Source organism: Xiphophorus maculatus, chromosome 13 (genome assembly GCF_002775205.1).
Source record: "Xiphophorus maculatus strain JP 163 A chromosome 13, X_maculatus-5.0-male, whole genome shotgun sequence".
NCBI lineage: Eukaryota > Metazoa > Chordata > Actinopteri > Cyprinodontiformes > Poeciliidae > Xiphophorus > Xiphophorus maculatus.
Window position 1 is genome coordinate 5693031 of NC_036455.1, and position 20059 is coordinate 5713089.

The 20059-nt window shown below is 39.9% G+C and overlaps 1 protein-coding gene across 5 annotated transcripts in view; it reads left to right on the forward strand.

The window, feature by feature from the left end:
• The window catches only part of ehmt2 (euchromatic histone lysine methyltransferase 2), a 37878-nt gene that overhangs the window by 15867 nt on the left and 1952 nt on the right, over nucleotides 1-20059 (forward strand). Inside the window, exons 4-26 of one of the 5 annotated variants that reach the window (XM_023345065.1) lie at nucleotides 3786-4024; nucleotides 4102-4159; nucleotides 5078-5151; nucleotides 5234-5356; nucleotides 5444-5494; nucleotides 6413-6500; nucleotides 7333-7419; nucleotides 7844-7980; nucleotides 8977-9120; nucleotides 9237-9553; nucleotides 10826-11056; nucleotides 12188-12270; nucleotides 12738-12800; nucleotides 13831-13937; nucleotides 14019-14141; nucleotides 14229-14330; nucleotides 15044-15148; nucleotides 16517-16671; nucleotides 18241-18408; nucleotides 18486-18630; nucleotides 18734-18811; nucleotides 19041-19156; nucleotides 19954-20040. In XM_023345065.1, coding sequence (XP_023200833.1) covers nucleotides 3786-4024; nucleotides 4102-4159; nucleotides 5078-5151; nucleotides 5234-5356; nucleotides 5444-5494; nucleotides 6413-6500; nucleotides 7333-7419; nucleotides 7844-7980; nucleotides 8977-9120; nucleotides 9237-9553; nucleotides 10826-11056; nucleotides 12188-12270; nucleotides 12738-12800; nucleotides 13831-13937; nucleotides 14019-14141; nucleotides 14229-14330; nucleotides 15044-15148; nucleotides 16517-16671; nucleotides 18241-18408; nucleotides 18486-18630; nucleotides 18734-18811; nucleotides 19041-19156; nucleotides 19954-20040 — 2881 coding nt within the window. The remainder of the gene's footprint in view (nucleotides 1-3785; nucleotides 4025-4101; nucleotides 4160-5077; nucleotides 5152-5233; nucleotides 5357-5443; nucleotides 5495-6412; nucleotides 6501-7332; nucleotides 7420-7843; nucleotides 7981-8976; nucleotides 9121-9236; nucleotides 9554-10825; nucleotides 11057-12187; nucleotides 12271-12737; nucleotides 12801-13830; nucleotides 13938-14018; nucleotides 14142-14228; nucleotides 14331-15043; nucleotides 15149-16516; nucleotides 16672-18240; nucleotides 18409-18485; nucleotides 18631-18733; nucleotides 18812-19040; nucleotides 19157-19953; nucleotides 20041-20059) is intronic. The other 4 variants (XM_023345067.1, XM_023345066.1, XM_023345068.1 and 1 more) reach the window with 4 other exon arrangements.

Here is a 20059-nt window from a genome sequence, read left to right on the forward strand (position 1 = left end):
GCAGCTGCCGACAGGACCTGATCCAGAGCGACCATCATCTCACATCATGGAAAACAACTCTTCGACCAACTCATCAAATCCCAACTCACTTTTTGCACCGATTCAAGTGAGTACCATTGAGCACTTAGGGATTACCCTGGCCTGGGTAGTCTTCTGCCACACCGGTCCTTGGCCCAAGGGACATCCTATGAGGATCTTCGTCGCGCTACAAGGATATGCCAAGCTTATCCTCCGTCCATTCATTCTCCACAGATGGGGGTTGGCTTCGTCCCTCTTTGCCTGTTACTTGATGGGCCGTACTCGCATCAATTGGCGCAGGGGCGTTGTGGTCTGCCTGTGGCTCATCACCGATACCGCAGCCCTGATACTGGAATTGGTCCTGGGGGGCGCACAAGCTACACGAACCGCCCCATTTAAGATTCTCACAGCCATTCTAGAAGGGCTTTTCGCAGTATCTATCCTCATCTACTTAGCGCGCCAGGCCTTGGCTATCAAGGGTCGAGGACGGCGAATTTGGATGCAAAAGTGGGTAATTCTGGCTCTTTGGGCAACGGTTTGGGGGATCCTGGTGGTCCTCTACTGGCTTCATGAGACCTCGGACCTCGCCATTGTTGTATGGCTGATGACCTATGCGGCAATATTCCATGATTCAGCTCATGTCTATGATCGAGGTGAACCAGCACCAGATCATGACATTTCGGCTCCTGTGATTAATTCACCTTGGCTCGCAAAACAAGCCGGCACACGGGCTTAAAACCAGCCTACTCTCTCAGCTTTCGCTTTAGCATTTTCGTCATTGTAAGTACATGTAGTTAATCAATAACCACTGATCATGAAGTTACCTGGGTTACTGTTTCTCCTCAGGCATCAACCTGCTGTGTGGGATGTGGGATCACCGCAGAATCCTATGGATTCATTTGGGTGGCATCGTCCGCCCGCTGGTGTCACAAATGCGTGAGCAGCCATTTTAATGATGTAACGGCAATTCTCTGCGCCACAGGGCTGGAGGATTTGCCCTACATAGCGGATTCCACATCTAGATCCCTGGAACGGGTGCACAAAATCGTGTGGACCTCTGCATTTGGCCTAGCCGACGACGACTTCCCAGCATCTCCATTGTATACGGGGCTACGGCTGCCCGTAATTCATAAGTTGTGGGAACACCAACTTACTCGGCAATGCCTCCCAACTTTACATCTGTTGGATGGCCGGATTGTGGCGGTGGGCGACTATCTTCCGCCTACACGTCCCGTGTCTCCAGATTTGTTTATCGACGTCGGATGCCAAGCCAGCAGTGCGACTAACGAGAAAGGTACCCAAACTGAGAAACTCAGTTCATCTCCCCAAGCATGCCAGACTGAGGACATCCTTTCCCCTTCATCTCCATCACCAAGTGATATGGATTTCCAGGATCTGCTGGCAGAGTTGGACGGCTACTGCAACCATCCATCAACGATGCCAGACTTCGGCATGGATTTGCCTTCGCCTCTGCCGCCTCCGCTGGAACGTTCCACCCTTTCCGTCTCAGGTGACTCTACACTTGACAACGATTTGGGTGCAGAACTCTGGCTTTCTCCGCCATCCGATCTGTCGGAGTATGCGGTTGTGGATTCCTGGACACCTTCATTGTCTCCGGTTACCTGCTATGAGCGGGACATCCTCACTATCACTTGTGATGATGGACTTGATCTCTTTTGACTTTGGACTCTGTGTTTTCTGCGAAGCACCGTCCGATCTCATGGAGGGGGTGTCAAGAAAACTGGCATAGGGTGTGAGATCTTTCCGGGTGCATGCAGAAAAGGTGCATAGAGGCCTGGGAGAAAATAAGTAATCTTGTAGTTTGATTAAAAGCTAATTAAATTGAATATGAAGGAATAGTAAAATGAATACAAGTAATCACATAATAACCTTCTGAAATGTATTATCTGAAATGTGATCTGTAATGATTTCTGTAATGAATTAACTGTGGAAAGATTATGGTTGATGAATTATAATAAGTAAGAGATGTGATTGATTGTTAACTAAGGATCAAACTTGTGATAATGTGAAGTTGTAATCATTTGAAATTAATTCAAACAGGTTTAACAACAGATTTAATGTGTTTAATGAGCTATAATAAATAATAGTGGGTTATAGAAAAAGAGAGGAATACAGTACAGTCCTGAAACAGGAAATGTCGCAAGCAGTTCTGAACAGATGGTCAGAGCGCACAGGATGGTTGGAGTGTTGAGTTTGGCTGAAGCAACGGAGAAAGGGGAAGTACGGGACTTTCCACTATGGTCAGCAGAAATAGGTTGGGCAATGTGGGGGCTTTTTCATGATACATAGCAGATGTGAAGCAAGTCACGTAGACCAAACCTCCCCATACACACACATGGTGGAGAGATGCATAAAAAGGGGCTGAAAAGAGGAACCAGCCGTTCCCAGTCCGACGGCGCAGAAGGAGAGACAACTTGCTGAAGCAGATTGAGCCACGGACCGCACTTCAGAACCACGGGAGAGTTCGGACTTCACACCGCCAAGGAAGGACTGGGTTCCATCGCCCCATCCCTGGTTCTTCATTCGATCGTCGGTCTCGTCTCAGCCCAGCAATTACAAACTCTGCAACAAGACTTGGAGGAAGGACAAAGCTCCCTCAGGGATGAGGAACTGGGTTTTGCTAAAGGATTCGGACCCGTTCTGCTTTGTTTCTTTTCTAAAGAGGGTTTTTTCCACACAAGGCAAAGACCTCAACCAAGGATGCTAGAAATTCCTGTTGCCAAAGATCCACCATCGTCTGGGTATGAGTTGAATCTGCTCATTGAAATTCCATCTCAGAACTTGCGACTTTAGTCAGGGAAAAGAGGACAGGGTAGTATGATTGTACATGTAAATTTTATTACACTGTTTTTGAATTATTTACGATTGATTATTGATTTGTATGTCGCATATCCCTGCTTAAGCTTGCTTAATAAATTTATACTATAAAATTCTAAAGAGGTTGGTGGACATTGGAATTAATAGAGTCATTTAATCTTCGTTCAGTTCTTTTAATTAAGGGAAAACTAATGTACATGATTCCAGTAAATAGGAGGCTTCATAATTTCCTTTGGTGAGAATAAATAATGACCCTGGGACTTACATCTAAGTCACTAAACATAATCTAGCCGGTTCCAAGTGCAAGTTATGATTTAGAAAGTGGGCTACCGTTAACAGAAGTGGTTATTGGAATTATGCAGCTGTGAGGGCTACTCAGCTGATTGTTTCTTAACTGTAAAGGGTCATAACTTCTGGATTGGAGGTAGTTAGAGCTAGACGAATCACTTTCGCCACCAGTTTAAATAGATTATCTCTTATAGAGTACTTTTAGGGTAATACCCAGGTCTCAGAGATTTTCCGGACCTGTTGGACAGAGAACTGGTCAGTAGGCAGCCCTGGGTAGTAGTGAGGAGTGGGCGGGGCTGACTATTGCAGGATAACCTTCAGGGGCATTGCCAGCTGCCAATTATTTGGATTTAAAGTGACAGGAGGCCTAAAAGAGCTCAAAATAAGCAGAACTGAGCAGACTAACATCTTAGTATCTAAGAATTATTTTGTGCAAAAAATGTAATGAACATGTTTTGTATAGACCATAAACCTAAGCTTCAAGGAAGCATAATAGATCACCTTTAATATGAAAAAAGGATTCAGTAAATCAAACCTGCATAGATTTTTTATATTGTTTGCGAGTTCTTGGTTCGTTTTTCTTTGTTTTTAACTTTCATGACTTTTACAGATTTTGTTTTAAGGTATTTATTTTTTAATAGGTCATGCTGCAAAGTCCATTTCCTCGATGTCTCCCTCTCCCTACACGTCCTCCCCGTTGTCTCCTGGCCGAGCCAAGATGAGCGTCTCCGGGCCGTCCACCAGTAAGGCCAACCTCCCTCCAGCTCCTTCCGCCTCCTCTTCCCCGTCTCCTTCTGCTCCCTCCACTCCCGCCGCCTCTCCAGGCCCACACAAGATCCACCGGGCCCGGAAGACCATGAACCGGCCCCCGCTGGCCCAGGTGAGAGCGAGTTGGGTTGTATGGAAGTAAATGAATATTTTCAGGGATTTCTGTGTGATGTGAATGTTTCTGGTAAGCAGGTGAGTCATGTTGATGCTCTGGCCGCGACGGCGTCAGGATCCGACTCTGAAACCGGTTAGTGGCTTTAAATCACTCAGCGGGTGAAATTAGGAAATTTATAAACGTCTCTGCATTAATCAGGATTTCCTCACAACTTTTACATTTATGCAAATTTTAATTCGTAGTTTATTGAACAGATTTGGATTGACGCATTTTTAAGGTTAAAATAAATATCAAAGTTTACAGTCCGGTCGTCCATCCATCCGCGCATCCATTTCTACATCCATCCATCCATCCATTTCTACATCCATCCATCCATTTCTACATCCATCCATCTATTTCTACATCCATCCGTTCATCCATTTCTACATCCATCCGTCCATCCATCTATCCATCCGTTCATCCATTTCTACATCCATCCATCCATCCATTTCTACATCCATCCATCCATTTCTACATCCATCCATCCATCCATCCATCCATCCATCCATCCATCCATCCATCCATCCATCCATCCATCCATCCATCTATCCATCCGTTCATCCATTTCTACATCCATCCATCCATTTCTACATCTCATCCATCCATCCATTTCTATATCCATCCATCCATCCATCCATCCATCCATCCATCCATCCATCCATCCATCCATCCATCCATCCATCCATCCATCCATCCATTTCTATATCCATTCATCCATCCGTTCATCCATTTCTACATCCATCCATCCATTTCTATATCCATCCATTTCTACATCCATCCATCCATCCATCCATCCATCCATCCATCCATCCATCCATCCATCCATCCATCCATCCATACATACATCCGTCCATCCATTTCTCCATCCACCCATCTAGAAATTCTCAGATGACTAAAAAGTTTTTTTTAATTAAAACCCCTTGCGTTACATTGACCTTTGACCCTGAAGCCATTTTTTTCTGTGAAACTAAAGCTGCTGCTGCTCGTGTTGTTTTGTTATGTTTCTAAAAGCTGCAAAAAAGAGGAAGCTATCTGAGAGCTCACTGGGGAAATGTGAAAAAGTCTCAAACAAGGCTCAAGCTGAGGTGAGTCAATCATTTCTGTTTTTCTGGCTTTTAAACATTTGGCTCGATTTCGTTCATTTTGCCTCTTTTGTGTTTCTGTTAGGGCGAGAAACTGTTTCATGTAAAGGCGGAGTCTGTTACAGATCAAGCTTTAGCGAAGAGCAAAAGCTCTTTGGGGAAGTCTGTTGACGATGGAAACCATTTATCTGCTCTAGATTCAGAAAAGGTGTCAGGCTTAATGACATTACTGGTGATTTTATTGATTTATGTGTGGAAGAAGTAAAATCATAATTTGGTTGTTTGTGGTTTTCAGTTGGAAAATGGAGGTGAAGAGAAGCAGCCAATTACCAACACAGAAGATCAGGTGATTATTTCTGCCGCTACAGATCCGTAAATACGGATTTGGAAAACAAATTAAGAGATCACTTCAAATGATCAGTTTCTCTGATTTTATTTCTTATAGGTTTATGTTTGAGTAAATTGAACATTGTTCTTTTATTCTTTGAACCACTGACAACATGTCTCTGACATTTCAAGCAAAACTTTTGTATTTATTTGCAGAAAATGAGAAATGGTCAAAATAATGAAAAAGATGCAGAGCTTTCAGACCTCAAATAATGCAAAGGATACAAGTTCATATTCTTTTAAAAACAACAAAACTAATGTTTTAACTCAGGAACAGTTCAGAAATCAATATTTGGTGGAATAACCTGGAGGTTTTAATGGGGCTCAGTGCAGTGGGCTCTTAGTTTTTCCAGAGCTTTATGTCCCTGTTTAGTTGTAGCAGCAATAATTTTCCATTTTGTGTTTTTACACTTTACAACCAGCCAAGGTTTGCCCCAGAAAACTTGCGAAGCCTGGAGCTTGGGGCGCTAGGGCAGTCATTCATCCAGCGGTCCGTCGTGTTTTAGAGTTAAAAAATGTTTAAAGTTGACAGGAAATTTGAAAATATTACTTGATAATTTTGTGTTATTGAAAGATTGGAAGATTAATACCTGAACACCAATTATAAAGTCTTAAGAAATGCAAACATTTAAAAAAGAAAGTTAAATAAATAAGCATTGTTTAGCCTGCTGGGGGCACAAGTAAAGCCTGGTGGCCCGCCAGGCTTATAATAAACCCTGACACCAGCGCAGCTTTGTCAGGGTCAAAACATCGATTTGATGCTTTGATGATTAATTTTTTTCTTTTTCCTCATATCCTCAAATTTAAAAGTATAAAAGCAGCTTGAACTTCCCATCCAAACATGTCGAATATTTTTCTTTCCTTTTCTGACCTGCAGAGTTTGGAGTCTGAGAGAACGTCTTTGCGGCCGCAGTCGGATCAGGACAAAGACACTATCACCATTGATTTGGGGGAAACAGAAGAGGGTGAGTTTAAAGAGCTCGGTTTTCCAAAAATCTGTGAACAATTATTCACCGTCTCACATTATTTTATTTGTTTTTGACTTTTTACCGTATTGTTTCTAGAAGAGCGCTGCTATTGGTGGCAGCATGTTGGAGTACCTGCATTGCATTGGTTCTGGTTCTGCACTTTTTCTACACTTTTCATTATGTTTTGCTGAGACTTTTCATGTTTGGAAGATTATTCCCTCTGGTTTTGGCTTCTGTGCAACCAGAAGGATTTTTGCTCTTATGGTGCGTTCACACCTTTAAGTTTTACTTTTGGATAGTTGTTATGAGACGTAACTGTGGCAACAAAGTGTTTTCCCAACCGGGAGCAGCCGATTACCGTCTCAAAAGCTAAAATAATACCTGAACTATATTCCAAGTTTCTAATCAGAGATTTAAAGAGGTGCGGCAAAAGCAAATGAGGTTGATTAGCAGTGCTTGTCAACAGCTGATGATGTCATCCAGGTTAGCATGTCATGAGATTGTCACGCAGCAACAGTCTTCAGTCAGAGACTTTTTCAGATTTGCTGTGATACTGACTGCTACTGGAGATTCAAAGCATTACCAGCCACTTCGACTCTTTGAAGAAACTTGAATGATATGAGTTACGACAGCTTTTAATTTGTATTTTTGTTTTGAATTGAATTCTTTTACACTATCAAACATATTTAAACATCATCATAAACACATAATGAAGCCTTTCTCCTTAATAGTTATTTGAATAAATCTACTTTTTATTTTCTCTCCATCCATTCTGTAAAACATGGATGATTTTTGATCGTCACTTGTATATATTTATTTTGTTTCTCAGCAGAAAGGTCTGGAGAATACACAGAGGTTCCTTTGGGTGATTTGGACATCGCTGCTGCTGACAGTCTGACTCTTTCCCCTCCTGCTGGTCGGTTTATAAATGTTACTGTCTCTTTAAATTGTGAACCAGATAAAAGCGCTCTTATGTAAAACGGTCAAATTAGCTGGAAAAACATTTCCTTATCTGATCAGCTGATAGATTCATTCAAATGTGCTCGTCTTCAGTCAGTGTTTATAAAGAAAATAACAGATGGGATCCACTTTTAGACACTTTTAGATGTGAAGTTATTCAGTCTGTCTGGTGAAGATTAGTAAAAATGTTACTTAATCTTCGCAATCAGGATCCTGTAATTTTTCTGTTCAAATATTTGGTAAAAAGTAGCTTATTAATCGTACAAATTGAATACAAAATGACAAGATTAAATGTTTTTTTTTCTTGCTATAAATAATGTAGAATGTATTTCTAGTCTTTAGTTTTGTTGTTTGCGATTAAATGTGAAATGTCTCTGCAGATGGAAGCGAAGCAGGTGACATGGAGCGGCTGGAGGAGCTTCCTCTGTGCAGCTGCAGAATGGAGGCTCCTCGGGTCGACAGTACCAGCCAGCGGGTCAGCAGACAGTGCATGGCGACGGAAAGCCTCAACGGAGAGGTTCGTCCAGCTAACCCCTGACAGGAACGCAGATATGCATCCTCATTCAGTTTATTATTTACTCTAGTAGAGCTTTGTGAAACAGACTAGACTGAAAAGAGGCAAACTAGGAGCCATTGTCCAAAGATATACAAAGAAGGAACCAAAAAAAGGCAAATAATCAGAAGGAACTTAATCATTAGGTGCAAATGTAAAGAAATTCAGCAGCCCTAAAAAGGAAGGACAACCAAGAATTTTCTGTTTTTTAGAAAACGCGGGACCTACTATGGAAAAAATCTGTTTTTGCATGTTTATGTTTTTCCTTTTGAGTTTCTACTTCTTCTAATTTGCAATACGTTTATGTTTTTTGGTGTCTGTGAAATGAGCCGTTACAAAAAATTCAAAACAAAAATGTTGAGTAATAATCGGTGCTGTTACTTGGCAACCCCAGCGAAACCCAGCCTGTCACTTAGCAACCCTAGCTGACCTCCAGCACATTTGATCAGCTGGTTTTACTGCTGTACAATGGCTGCTGGAAAAGACAAGTTCTTTGTTGTTGGCTTACCATCCAGAATCCACTTGCTGTAGTCTTGTTGGTTGTACAAGAGGCTTTACTATTACTTTTCAAAGATATATTGTTGTATAACTGCGCATCTTTTTGCCGCCATTTTCTTGTGTAAGTGTGAACGTTGATTTGGGGGGCGTGGCCAGCAGCAGCTTATTTGCACTTAAAGTGACAAAACGCCCTAAAACAGCTCATTATGAAAGGATCTTAAAATACTGAGCAGAAATAAATCTCATTATCCAAGAATGATTCTATGTAAAAATGTAACGAACATGTCCTGTATCGCTCATAGATCTAACTTGTTCAAGGAAGCAAAATAGTTCACCTTAAATAAGAATAATTTTGAAATATTAGACACAAAATTTTGCCACTTTGTATAAGTACTTCAGGTGGTTAAATATAATCAAAAGTCTTAAATTCAGTCTGCCGGCTCCTCTGTTGCTGGGTTTCAGCTCCGGGCTTGCACCAACTGGACCATGAAAGCGGAGACGATGCGGCCGTCCAGTCGGATTCCCCTCATGGTTCTGTGTGACGTCCATCGCTCACACATGGTGAAACACCACTGTTGTCCTGGATGTGGGTACTTCTGCATAGCAGTAAGTGTGAACCTGTGGATGGAGGGTAAAATTAGGATTCGTTCCTCCTCCTTGTTTCTTATCGCATCTTTTTGTGTTTCAGTCTGATGTGTTTCAAATTTCCCCTCCTCTTTCAGGGCACTTTTCTGGAATGCTGCCCGGACCAGCGCATCGCTCATCGCTTCCACCGCGGCTGTGTGACCGTACTGAGCGGCGGCCGCAGCAAGGCCAACGGCGGCGGGATGCTTTTCTGTCCACACTGTGGGGAAGACGCCTCAGAGGCACAGGAGATCATCATCCCGTCCTTGGCATCAACCTCTGCAACCACGGTGGTCACCATGTCGGCCTCCTCCACAACCACGCCCTCCCTGCCCCCATCAGCCCCGACGGCGCCCTCTCTCACTGCCTCAACAGGAGGGATGAAGGACGGGAAGATGCCTGAAAGGCCTGTCAGGTAGGATATTTTACTGAAATATTCTCCAAATATGATTTTTACCTATTTGTTAAAATGGTCATTGTGTTGTGATGGTATAATATAAGACAGATAATCTGTGAAACTGGTTCACCACAAAATAGCCTGACACGAATACTAAGGCTAGTTAGCTGCTAATGAACCTCACTTTTTATTTTTTGTTGCATCTATCGCACATTCAATTTCACCACAAATCTGGAACAAACTTCTAGAAAACTGCAAAACAGCTGAAACACTGAGTTCTTTTACATCAAGGCTGCTTTTGAGCCGTTATCACTGGAATGTTGACCAACATATTTGGTTTGCATTGATGGTTTTAATGATGTACTCAACAAAATGCAATGTTTATTATTGGTTTTAAAATTGGTGACTATTTTGTGTTTTTATGGTGTTTTTATGATGTAAGGCTCTTTGAACTGCTTTGTTGGGGAAATATACTATACAAATATACTTGATTGATTGATCCAATGAAGAACGCCGTACTTGGCGTCAGTTACGGTGCGCTGGCAGAACAACGGTCAGTATTTGCTGTGAATTCTGACGGTCAGCAATGCTGACCACCGGCTCCTCAATGTAGCCAAATGTTACTTTTAATGTCCAAGTAGTCAGTTTTGTATCGTTTTGTCTTTTTTTTCTTTTTTAAATATATGCTGTATCTGTAAACGAAAAAATAACTGCGTTAATGAGACGTTTATTGACACGCAGTATTTGCAGTGAATTCTGAAGGTGAAGCCGCTGCTCTGTCGGGTGGTCCGAATAAACGGTCTGAACCACGATCTCAACTGCCGTGTGTGTCCGATTCCTGCCTCAAGTTTCCTTCCGACAACAACCATTAAAGAAAACACAATGCAGAGTCTAAGGAACAGCGAGGTGTCATCTCACACGGACAGGGTTACATCAACAATACCTAAACACCAATTATAAAGACTTAAAAACTTCTAAAATAAATAAAATAAGCAGAGTTTAGCCTGGTGGGGGTGCAAGTAAAGCCTGGTGGCCCGCCAGGCTTATAATACACTGGGGAAAACCCTGCCTCAGTTGGTTGGACGACGTTGGATTTCTTCTGACTCTGACCTTTATGATGCTACTTGCTTTATGTGCGATAAAGCTTAGCACTACCGTATAAAATATGCAATTCTCTTTTGTTCCTTTCTGTAGTGATACAGGTCTTAAATTTCATACGTAATGGTCTTAAAAACATCTTGAAGTCTTATATTTGAAACCTGCAGATTCCCTGTTTTTCTGTCTTCTTAGCGCTCGAATGCGAAGCCACGGCCTGGTAGCTCCCACGGTGGAGCAGCAGCCTCCTCAGCCCGTCCCCTCAGCTACGACTGTGCCTGCTGTTCCTCCAGCTGAAGAGGGAGTGGACAGCGTGGGTCCGTCTCTCTGCATGCCAAATGGGAAGTCAGTCAGCCCAAGTGCACTACCACCTGGACCCAGTAGGGCGGCGCTGCAGAAAGCAATTCTCACACAGGAAACAGAAAGGTTAGAGACCTCATGGATTTAGATTTTAGTACAAGGGAGTATTAGGGCCACACTAATAAAATAAAATAAAAGAAATAATATATTTATATATAAATATTATTGTGGAACTAAAGTCATAAAATTATTAGAATACAGTAATAATAGAAATAATTGATTATATTTTATAATTATGTCATTCTAATAATCTTATGACTTTATTCCCATAATAATAATTCAATATTTTATATTTACATGCAACATTTACATATATTTACATTAAATATGTATATATTTACATATGTAATATGTGAATAATATATGTATATATGTACATATATAGTATAATATATTACATATTTTTTTACTTTTATTTATACACATTGTCTCATTGATATTATAGATCTCATTTAAGATAAGATAAGATAAGATAAATCTTTATTGTCATTGTCACAAGGACAACGAAATTCAAAGGGTGCCATCAGTCGGTGCACATGCCCAAAAACAAAAAATAACTGTCTCACAATTCACACACACAAGAATCAACAAACAACTGGCAAAAAAAAAAAAAAAAAAAAAAGTAAGAACAGCCACATTCTCACATACATCATTTATGATGATTAATGGTTGTTTTTGATTGCATTTAGTTTTGTTATTGCTATCGGGTAGAAACTGTCTCTGAGACGGTTGGTTCTTGTTCTGGTTGCTCTGTATCTTCTGCCTGAAGGCAGCAGTGTGAACAGAGAATGTCCGGGGTGAGAAGTGTCCTTTGTGATGTGATGTGTTTTTCTTAGACGGGGGGGGGGTTACAAGAAAAAAAAAATTATTCTCATAATTTAATTGTTTAATATTTTATTATTTATTAGTATAATGGCCCTAATGTTCAGTACTTTTAGAAGCATATTGAGAGTCAATTTTTGGATTACCAATTAGAAATTGTGCAGAATTCAAAGGTTTCCACCTTTCAGCTACCAAATATTTTTGCTAAAATTTGTTTAATTAGGGGAAACTTGTTTTCTGCTCACATAATAGAAATTTCACATAAACATATGTTGCAGTAGAGGTATGTAAATGTTGTGATCCAGAGAAAAAGAGAAGAAGAAAACAAATTTTTTTTTTACAATTTTTGATCAAAAGTTACTTTTTCTGTACCAGGAGGAAGAAACTGAGGTTCCACCCGCGGCAGCTGTATCCTGCTGCAAAGCAAGGAGAGGTCCAGCGAGTGCTGCTGATGCTGAGTGAGTGGCATACCATAATAAGCACTGTTAAAGAAAAAACAACATACATCACATATATCCGAAAGGGATGTCTGTTTTCAACCGTTAAAACGGTTTGAACCGTTGTTAAACAGGCCTTCACATGTTTTTCCGAGCTGTCTTTAAATGCACCATTATCGTAAAGATGCTAACACCTTGCTTACACCAACTGGAGACATTTTGCTGAGTATTTCTGCATGGTGTGTGTCAGAAACATTACACAGGTTTTTCTAAACAAACACTGTAAGTTGAGTAATGATGTTTATGCTAAATTGCTAAATGATGCCAATATTGTCATGTTAAGCTAGTTAGCAATAATGCTAATGTTGTTACATCTCTTGCTAGCTAGTTAATGCCAGGAATAAACCGAATCTGCTTTAATTTCTGTACAGAAGTTGTGCTCACTGTTGCTTTCTACATATTTAAAAGAATCTTTATTGCCACAATAGAAAGAGCAAAAGGTCAGGGAGGAGACATTAGCCCAGAGACCAGCAGCAGGGACGATGATGCAGGTAAGGAGACATCATTACATCTGCTGCAGGGAGAAGCCAGGCAGGTAGCAGGGCACGTTTATGTCTTTGGTTTGCTGTCCTTTAACTAATCAGAGAGGCTCTTTAAAGCTGCAGTTTGTAACTTTTATAAAAAATATGTTTTTTAGAGATTTGTTAAAACCTTGTTGCAACAGATAAATATGACACAGATAATCTGTGAAACGATCGATCGCCTCCACCTCCTCCCTCAGCTGCTATTGCTATCTGAAGAAACCACTCCCGTCCAAAAACAACCAATCAGAGACAGGAGGAGGGTCTTAGTGCTGTCAGTCACCCTCATGTATTTGCTGCTAAATGTGGTAATGGCAGAGAAACAACTCACTGTGACTAGAAAACCTAGCCTTAGCATTCATGACAGGTTCTACTGTTTATGGTCTCTAAGAGGGTTTATGGGTGGTGTGGTTGAGCAACCCCCCAGGTTTTAGCATGATTGACAGTGCTAAAACCTGATTGGTTGTTTCTAGTTAGCATTGGGAGCTGACACATACAAACGGTGAAAAAATTTACCTCCTCTGCCTTCTCACAATGCTAACTATAAACAACCGATCAGAGCCAGAAGGAGAATCTTAGCGCTGTCAATCACGATCTCATGTAGCGCTGCTCATCCCTTCTCCTCCCTCCCCCTTGCTCTCTCTTACGATGCAGCTAGTAGATCCTGTCATGAATGCTATTACTAGTTAGCATAGCCACTGATAACAGTGGAGAAATGGTTTTCTGTGACAGTAAGTTGTTTCTCTGCCATTAGCACATTTAGCAGTGAGTACATGAGGTTGATTGACAGCACTAAGACCCTCCCCCTGTCTCTGATTGGCTGTATCTGGTGCATTTCTTCAGAAGGAAATAGAAGCTCAAGGAGGAAGTTGACGAGATCAATTTTGTAAAAGATTATTATTTCAACAAATATGCAAAAAATCTATTTTATAAAATTTACCTACTGCAGCTTTAACGGCAAAAAGAGCATTAGGTTGATTTCTGTTTCTCTATCTTCCAGTGGAGGGAATCGATCCAACGTACCAGCCTGAGTCTCAGAACCGACGTTCAGCTCTTCACGCTGCAGCCCAGAGAGGCCTGCTGGAGGTCTGCTACATGCTGATACAGGTGCGTAAACGCGGCAGCCTGCTAGTCACCCACAGATTTTAGCACCTAGCTAACCTCCTGCTGTGGTTTTAATGGCGCCAGGCTGGAGCTCAGGTTGATGCCAAAGACAAAGACCTGAGGACTCCTCTGCTGGAAGCCGTAATCAATAATCACGTTGATGTGGCTCGTTACCTGATCCAGAACGGCGCCTGTGTTTATCACGTTGTGAGTATCCGTGCTCACATTTCACATTTACACTGGATTCTTGTTGTTGTTGTGGTTTCAGCCACTTTGTTTGTGTTTCTTTACCAGGAGGAGGATGGATACACTGGCCTCCACCACGCAGCCAAGCTGGGGAACCTGGAAATCGTTAATATGCTTCTGGAGACCGGCCAGGTGGATGTAAATGCTCAGGTGGGAGCAGAACTACTATCATCAACCTCAGTCACAAAATCGTTTTATTTATAGTGGATATTTTAAAAAATATAAGATTATTAAAGCACCTTCCACACTCATTTACAATTATTATTCACATTAGTGTATCAAAATCCAACTTTTAAAGGAGCAGTGCTTTGCAAAATTAACTTTTTAATCTTTACATCATGTTATAATGTGTTGCTTTTATTCTTTCATGCATGTTTGAGAAAACTTTTAATCTCCATGGCAACCACTCAGCTGTGCAAAACGCCTGGGTGGACATAGGCCCGCCTTCAAGGCGCCGCACCTCCTTCACTCAGCTCCTTCAGACTAGCCAGCAGCAATTAGCAAACACCTGGTGGACCTACGCTGAGCTCATTATCTGAGCTACTTCGCAGTGAAACGCTGGTAAAAACGTTGTGAAAGAGTTAATAGAGGAGCCATGTTGTGAAAAAGGCGGAGTTTTTAAAGAGACAGAGACCCTTAAATTACATAGTCAGATTTCTGTAAGTCATATTTGATAAATATAGCACTTTTATAACATCTGAAGTCAACATAGTGCTTGGAAAATACATAACACTGCCCTTTAATGTTTATTTCTTCATAATCTACCCAAAGTACCATTAATCCAACAGATTAATATCTAATATTTCAGTAATTTGATGTCAAAGCAATCCTAAACACAAACAGGTTTGGTTCTCCAATTTCAGGACAACGGTGGTTGGACACCGATCATCTGGGCTGCAGAACACAAACACGTTCAAGTGATCAAATCGCTGCTGAACAGAGGAGCCGACGTCTCCATTAAAGATAAGGTGAGTGCTTAAAAAATTAAATGTGTTTTTAAATGAGAAACTAAATGTGTGAGAGCCTCAGCTGGTGTTAAAGGCAACATAAGATGGATTTTCTGCTGAATTTTCATGATTTCTTTGGCACTTTAGTATAAAACAGAATTACTAACTCAGAATTACTTGCTTCCCAAAAATATACAAATTCTAAAATCAAATTTTACCTACTCAACATTAAACTAAGCATGCAATAGTTAAAATAAATCAAGTTAGACATTTTATAAGGATGATTGTGTAAATCAATGTATTCCTAACATTAAAAAGGAGCCTTATTTTAAAAGAGGCATTCAAATTGCTTGTTTTTGGAAAAAAAATACAAACAAATATCTCAGCTATAAAAACTGGATTCTTGTCACTTTTTGCATGAAATTTTGATGAATGTTGAATAAATTAAAAGCCGTCTGCTTTTGAGTAAAAGTCACTAAATAGATGCATTCCTGAAAAGAGAACAAAAAGATGAATACTTTATTGAATCGAACTTTTTCCATTATTCGGGACATTTTTGTTTGTGACAGTTAAAAACAAAAAGTCTCCATCTGCATCAACCACCTGTGCTTGTAGTTCAGGGACCACTCAGATTCAGTCCAGGGGCCACATATGGCCCCTGGGCCACACATTGGACACACCCCTGGTATAAAACCAGCCTTGTCATTTATCCTTTTCTTTAACCGGGCTACTACTAAGCAAAAAGTGAGCTACACTCACTTCAATTCCTCATATTTAACTTCATTAATGAACAAATTTTCCTGCTCTAAAGTTTTTATAATCTTTGTATTAGTAACATGTTAAACCATTTAATGCATAACGGTCACCACTGTAAAAGCCATTTTCTTGTGTTTCTTGTGGATTTTTATGCTGTAAATGCCCACATACCACTGAAGTGGACACAATACACTGCCAACTACTGGCCATCCACTGCCATTGCAAGAAGATTTTGTTAAATCCAATATGGCGGACAGATGAAAAAGCCTGTCGCCTGTCGAACAACTCAGGAAAACCCAGTCCCTCCTACGATTGTAGACGACTGTAGCTGGTGAAAGACATAAAAAATATTGTGACATGAAGTAACCCCTAACGACTAAATACTACTGATGTATTTTTCAAATAACAACTTTGTATTTGGAGAAAATTACAACTGAAAAACAAATCCTAGAATGTTTTTTGTTTTTTTTTACAAAAACTTTTCCCCAAATTTCTTTATGCCTTAAGAAATTTGAAAACACTTTAGAAAAAAGCCCTGACAGATGATGGTTCGTGCCTGAAAGGGTTTAGTTCCTAACATTTGGGAGATTTGGCTCCTGGATATCGGTGGATCAGTTCTTTACTGTGCTGCAGGAGCTGAACTTGTGTCTCCACTGGGCGGCGTACGCTGGAAACATCGACATCGCAGAGCTGGTGTTGAACTCCGGCTGCTCCCTCTCCTCGGTTAACGTGCATGGAGACACTCCGCTCCACATCGCTGCCAGAGAGGGATACCTGGAGTGTGTGACGTGAGTTCACATTGTCTAATGCAACCAGCGATTATTCTGACCATTAATTGCCACATTCTGCAGATTTTTCATTTAGTTACTTAAGATTATTTTATACAAGATTAGAAATGCATTATTCTTTTGTTGTTTATAAATTAAATTTCCTTTTTTAAAGAAAATAAACATTTTATTGCCTAAAACGTAACACCATAGCATTCCTTTAGTGATCATTTGCAGGAAAGGATACATCTGCAGCTAAAAATAACTTTCTGCTTGACTTACCGTCGTCACGTCGTAGCGACAATCTGTTGACTATTTTTTTGGATTAACAGATTAATAACCAGATATAAAAAAGTGTGAAATAGGAGATTTGTTAATTTATTCCAGAATTTGAACCAAGTGAAGCTAAAACAATCCCACTTGGTAGAAAACATTACAGACAAAGGTTTTGTTTTTTTTCATCATAGATGCAAAATGTTTATATGTTTTTATAATTTTGTCTTAATTACTGCTCTGATTGTGTTGTACCTTCAGCCATGGAACTTTTTTTAAGTCTCTTTACTCTAGTTAAGGATTAATGGGTTACTAAATTAGTTTGACGATTATTTCAATAGTTGATTAATCACGATTAATCATTTCAGCCCTACTAATTGGTATGTTAATTGGTTTTGATAAAGGGACATGCAGCATATCTCCTTTTTCATCTTATTTCAATAATCAATTAATCACAAATGGAGATCTAATGTTGCTCTGACTACCAGGGTAAATATGATAAAAAACAACAACAATCTGTCGGTTTATTTAATGTAAAAACGTAAAAGTCAGGGAAGAAAACGGTTACAAATGTCGGCTGAAATGTTATTTACAATTTTATTTTACAATTCTTACTGAGTTTTATTTATTTTAAAAGCAAATTGTATGTTTTTTACAGGTTTATCTTAATTTCTTGTCTGTTTGTGTTGTTCCTTAAGCGAATAACCTTTTTTTTTGGAGTGTATATTCTAGCGATTAATCAATTACTAAATTAGTTTGACGATTATTTCTATAATCAATTTACTACTAATCAAGATCTAATGTTGCTCTAACTACCAGGGTAAATATTGATTAAAAAGGAAACAATCTGTGGGATTATTATATGTTAAAACTTGCATATCAGAAAAAATATGCTTTTTAAATATAGGCAGAAATGTTATTTATAATTTTACTTTACAATTTTGAAAACTAGGAGTTTTTTTTATCTTAAATGCAAAATGTATATGTTATATATACATTTTACATCTTTGACTTAATTACTGCTCTGATTGTGTTGTTCTTTCAGCAGCACAATCTCTCTTTAGCCCAGTTAACGATTAATCGATTACTAAATTAGTTTGGCAATTATTTCAATAATTGATTAATCACGAATGTTGCTCCCAACTACCTGGGTAAATATTGACTCCAAAAGAAACAATTTGTGGGATTATTAGATGTGAAAACGATTGACAATTAATCAGTTTCTAAATTAGTTGTGGATTACTACAATAATCGATTAATCACGATTAATCGTTTCAGCCTCGTACTTTAAACTTGAGCTTTTCTTGCTTTCTGCAGGTTGTTTTTGTCGAGAGGAGCGGACATCGACATCATGAACAGGGAGGGCGACACGCCGCTCAGCCTCGCCCGGCCCGACACGCCCGTCTGGGTTTCGCTACAGATCAACAGGAAGCTGCGCAGAGGAATCGCCAACCGGCTGATCCGGACAGAGCGAATCATCTGCAGGTTTGTTTCCTCCCAGTTTCACAGAGTTTTCTGCTCTTCGCTCGTTGAACAACTCAGTGATTTGTTGTCGGTCGCAGCGACGTGGCGCAGGGCTACGAAAACATACCGATCCCCTGCGTGAACGCCGTGGACGACGAAGGATGTCCGTCGGATTATAAATACGTTTCCGAAAACTGTGAGACGTCAGCAATGAACATAGATCGAAACATCACACACTTACAGGTGATCTTGTTTTATTTTACATTCATGTTGTATAAAAAAAGGTAAATTTTTTTGGTTTTGCTTTGATAAACACAAAGTTTCCTTTTACTTTTGGTGTTTGTAGCATTGTAGCTGCACTGACGACTGCTCTTCCAGTAACTGCCTCTGCGGGCAGCTGAGCATCCGCTGCTGGTACGACAAGGTAAACACCTGCTGTAGCATCTCAAGAGTTATTCTTTATTATTAAAACAAACATTTTATAAAACTAAAAAGTAAAATTATGCTGTTGTTTGGACTGTTTTAAGCTAGTTTTGGTATCTTCTCTCATCTTACTTTCTGTTTTTAATGCAGCACTAATTGTTTTACGGCAAATTAAATGTGAAACTTAATCTGATTGAATTATTTCATTTTTTTCTCACTTCTGTCTGCAGGATCAACGGCTGCTTCAGGAATTCAACAAAATCGAACCTCCTCTCATTTTCGAATGCAACATGGCGTGTTCGTGTTATCGAACGTGCAAGAACAGAGTCGTCCAAGCAGGCATAAAGTAACTACCACAGATTAGAGATCACAGATTATTAATCTACAGGGTTTCTGTAAAACAGATTATATAAGCAGCATGTTGACTACTTTCAGAAGTTAATGGATCCCACAGGGTCACAGGAAAACTAGAAAAAAACCATTTGAAGTATTTTACAAATCTGGAAAACTCAGATTCAGATTTATTTATGTCCCAAATGAGTAGGAAATTATCTTTTTTTCTTTTCTTCTTTTTTCTTTCTTTTTTTATTTTACGCTTCCATTCTTACATTAACTGTTTTTATTTTTTTCTCTCTTTGATGTTCTCTATTTCTTTCTTTGTTTCTGTTTTCTTTGAATTTTTCATTATTTGTTTTTCTTTTTGTCTATTTTTCTCTTGTTTCGTTTTTGCTTAATTTTTCTGTTTCTATGGGTTTTTTTTAGCTTTTTTCTTCTTTTCCTTGCTTCTTTCTTTTTCTGCTCCTTTCTTTGTTTCTTTTTTCTACAATGACTTTTTTCATTGATTGATTCATCTGTCCATCCGTAACTTCATCCATCTGTCCTTCAATCTTTAACCATCTGTCTGTTGATTCATCCATTTACAACTCCACCCATCCATCCATCCATCCATCCATCCATCCATCCATCCATCCATCCATCCACTCACCACTAGTGTTTTCTCTTCACAGATTCTGTTTTTTTAACTCTTTACAGACAAACATTAACATCTAAATCAGAAAAGAAATTTAGACTTGGGAAAACGTGCAGAAGAGTCAAAAGGAGACAGACGACCTCTCTGCTGACCTCTGACCTCTTGCCTCTCAGAGTTCGCCTGCAGCTGTACAGGACGGAGAAGATGGGATGGGGAGTCCGAGCGATGCAGGACATTCCTCAGGGCAGCTTCATCTGCGAGTACGAGAAGCGTTCACGC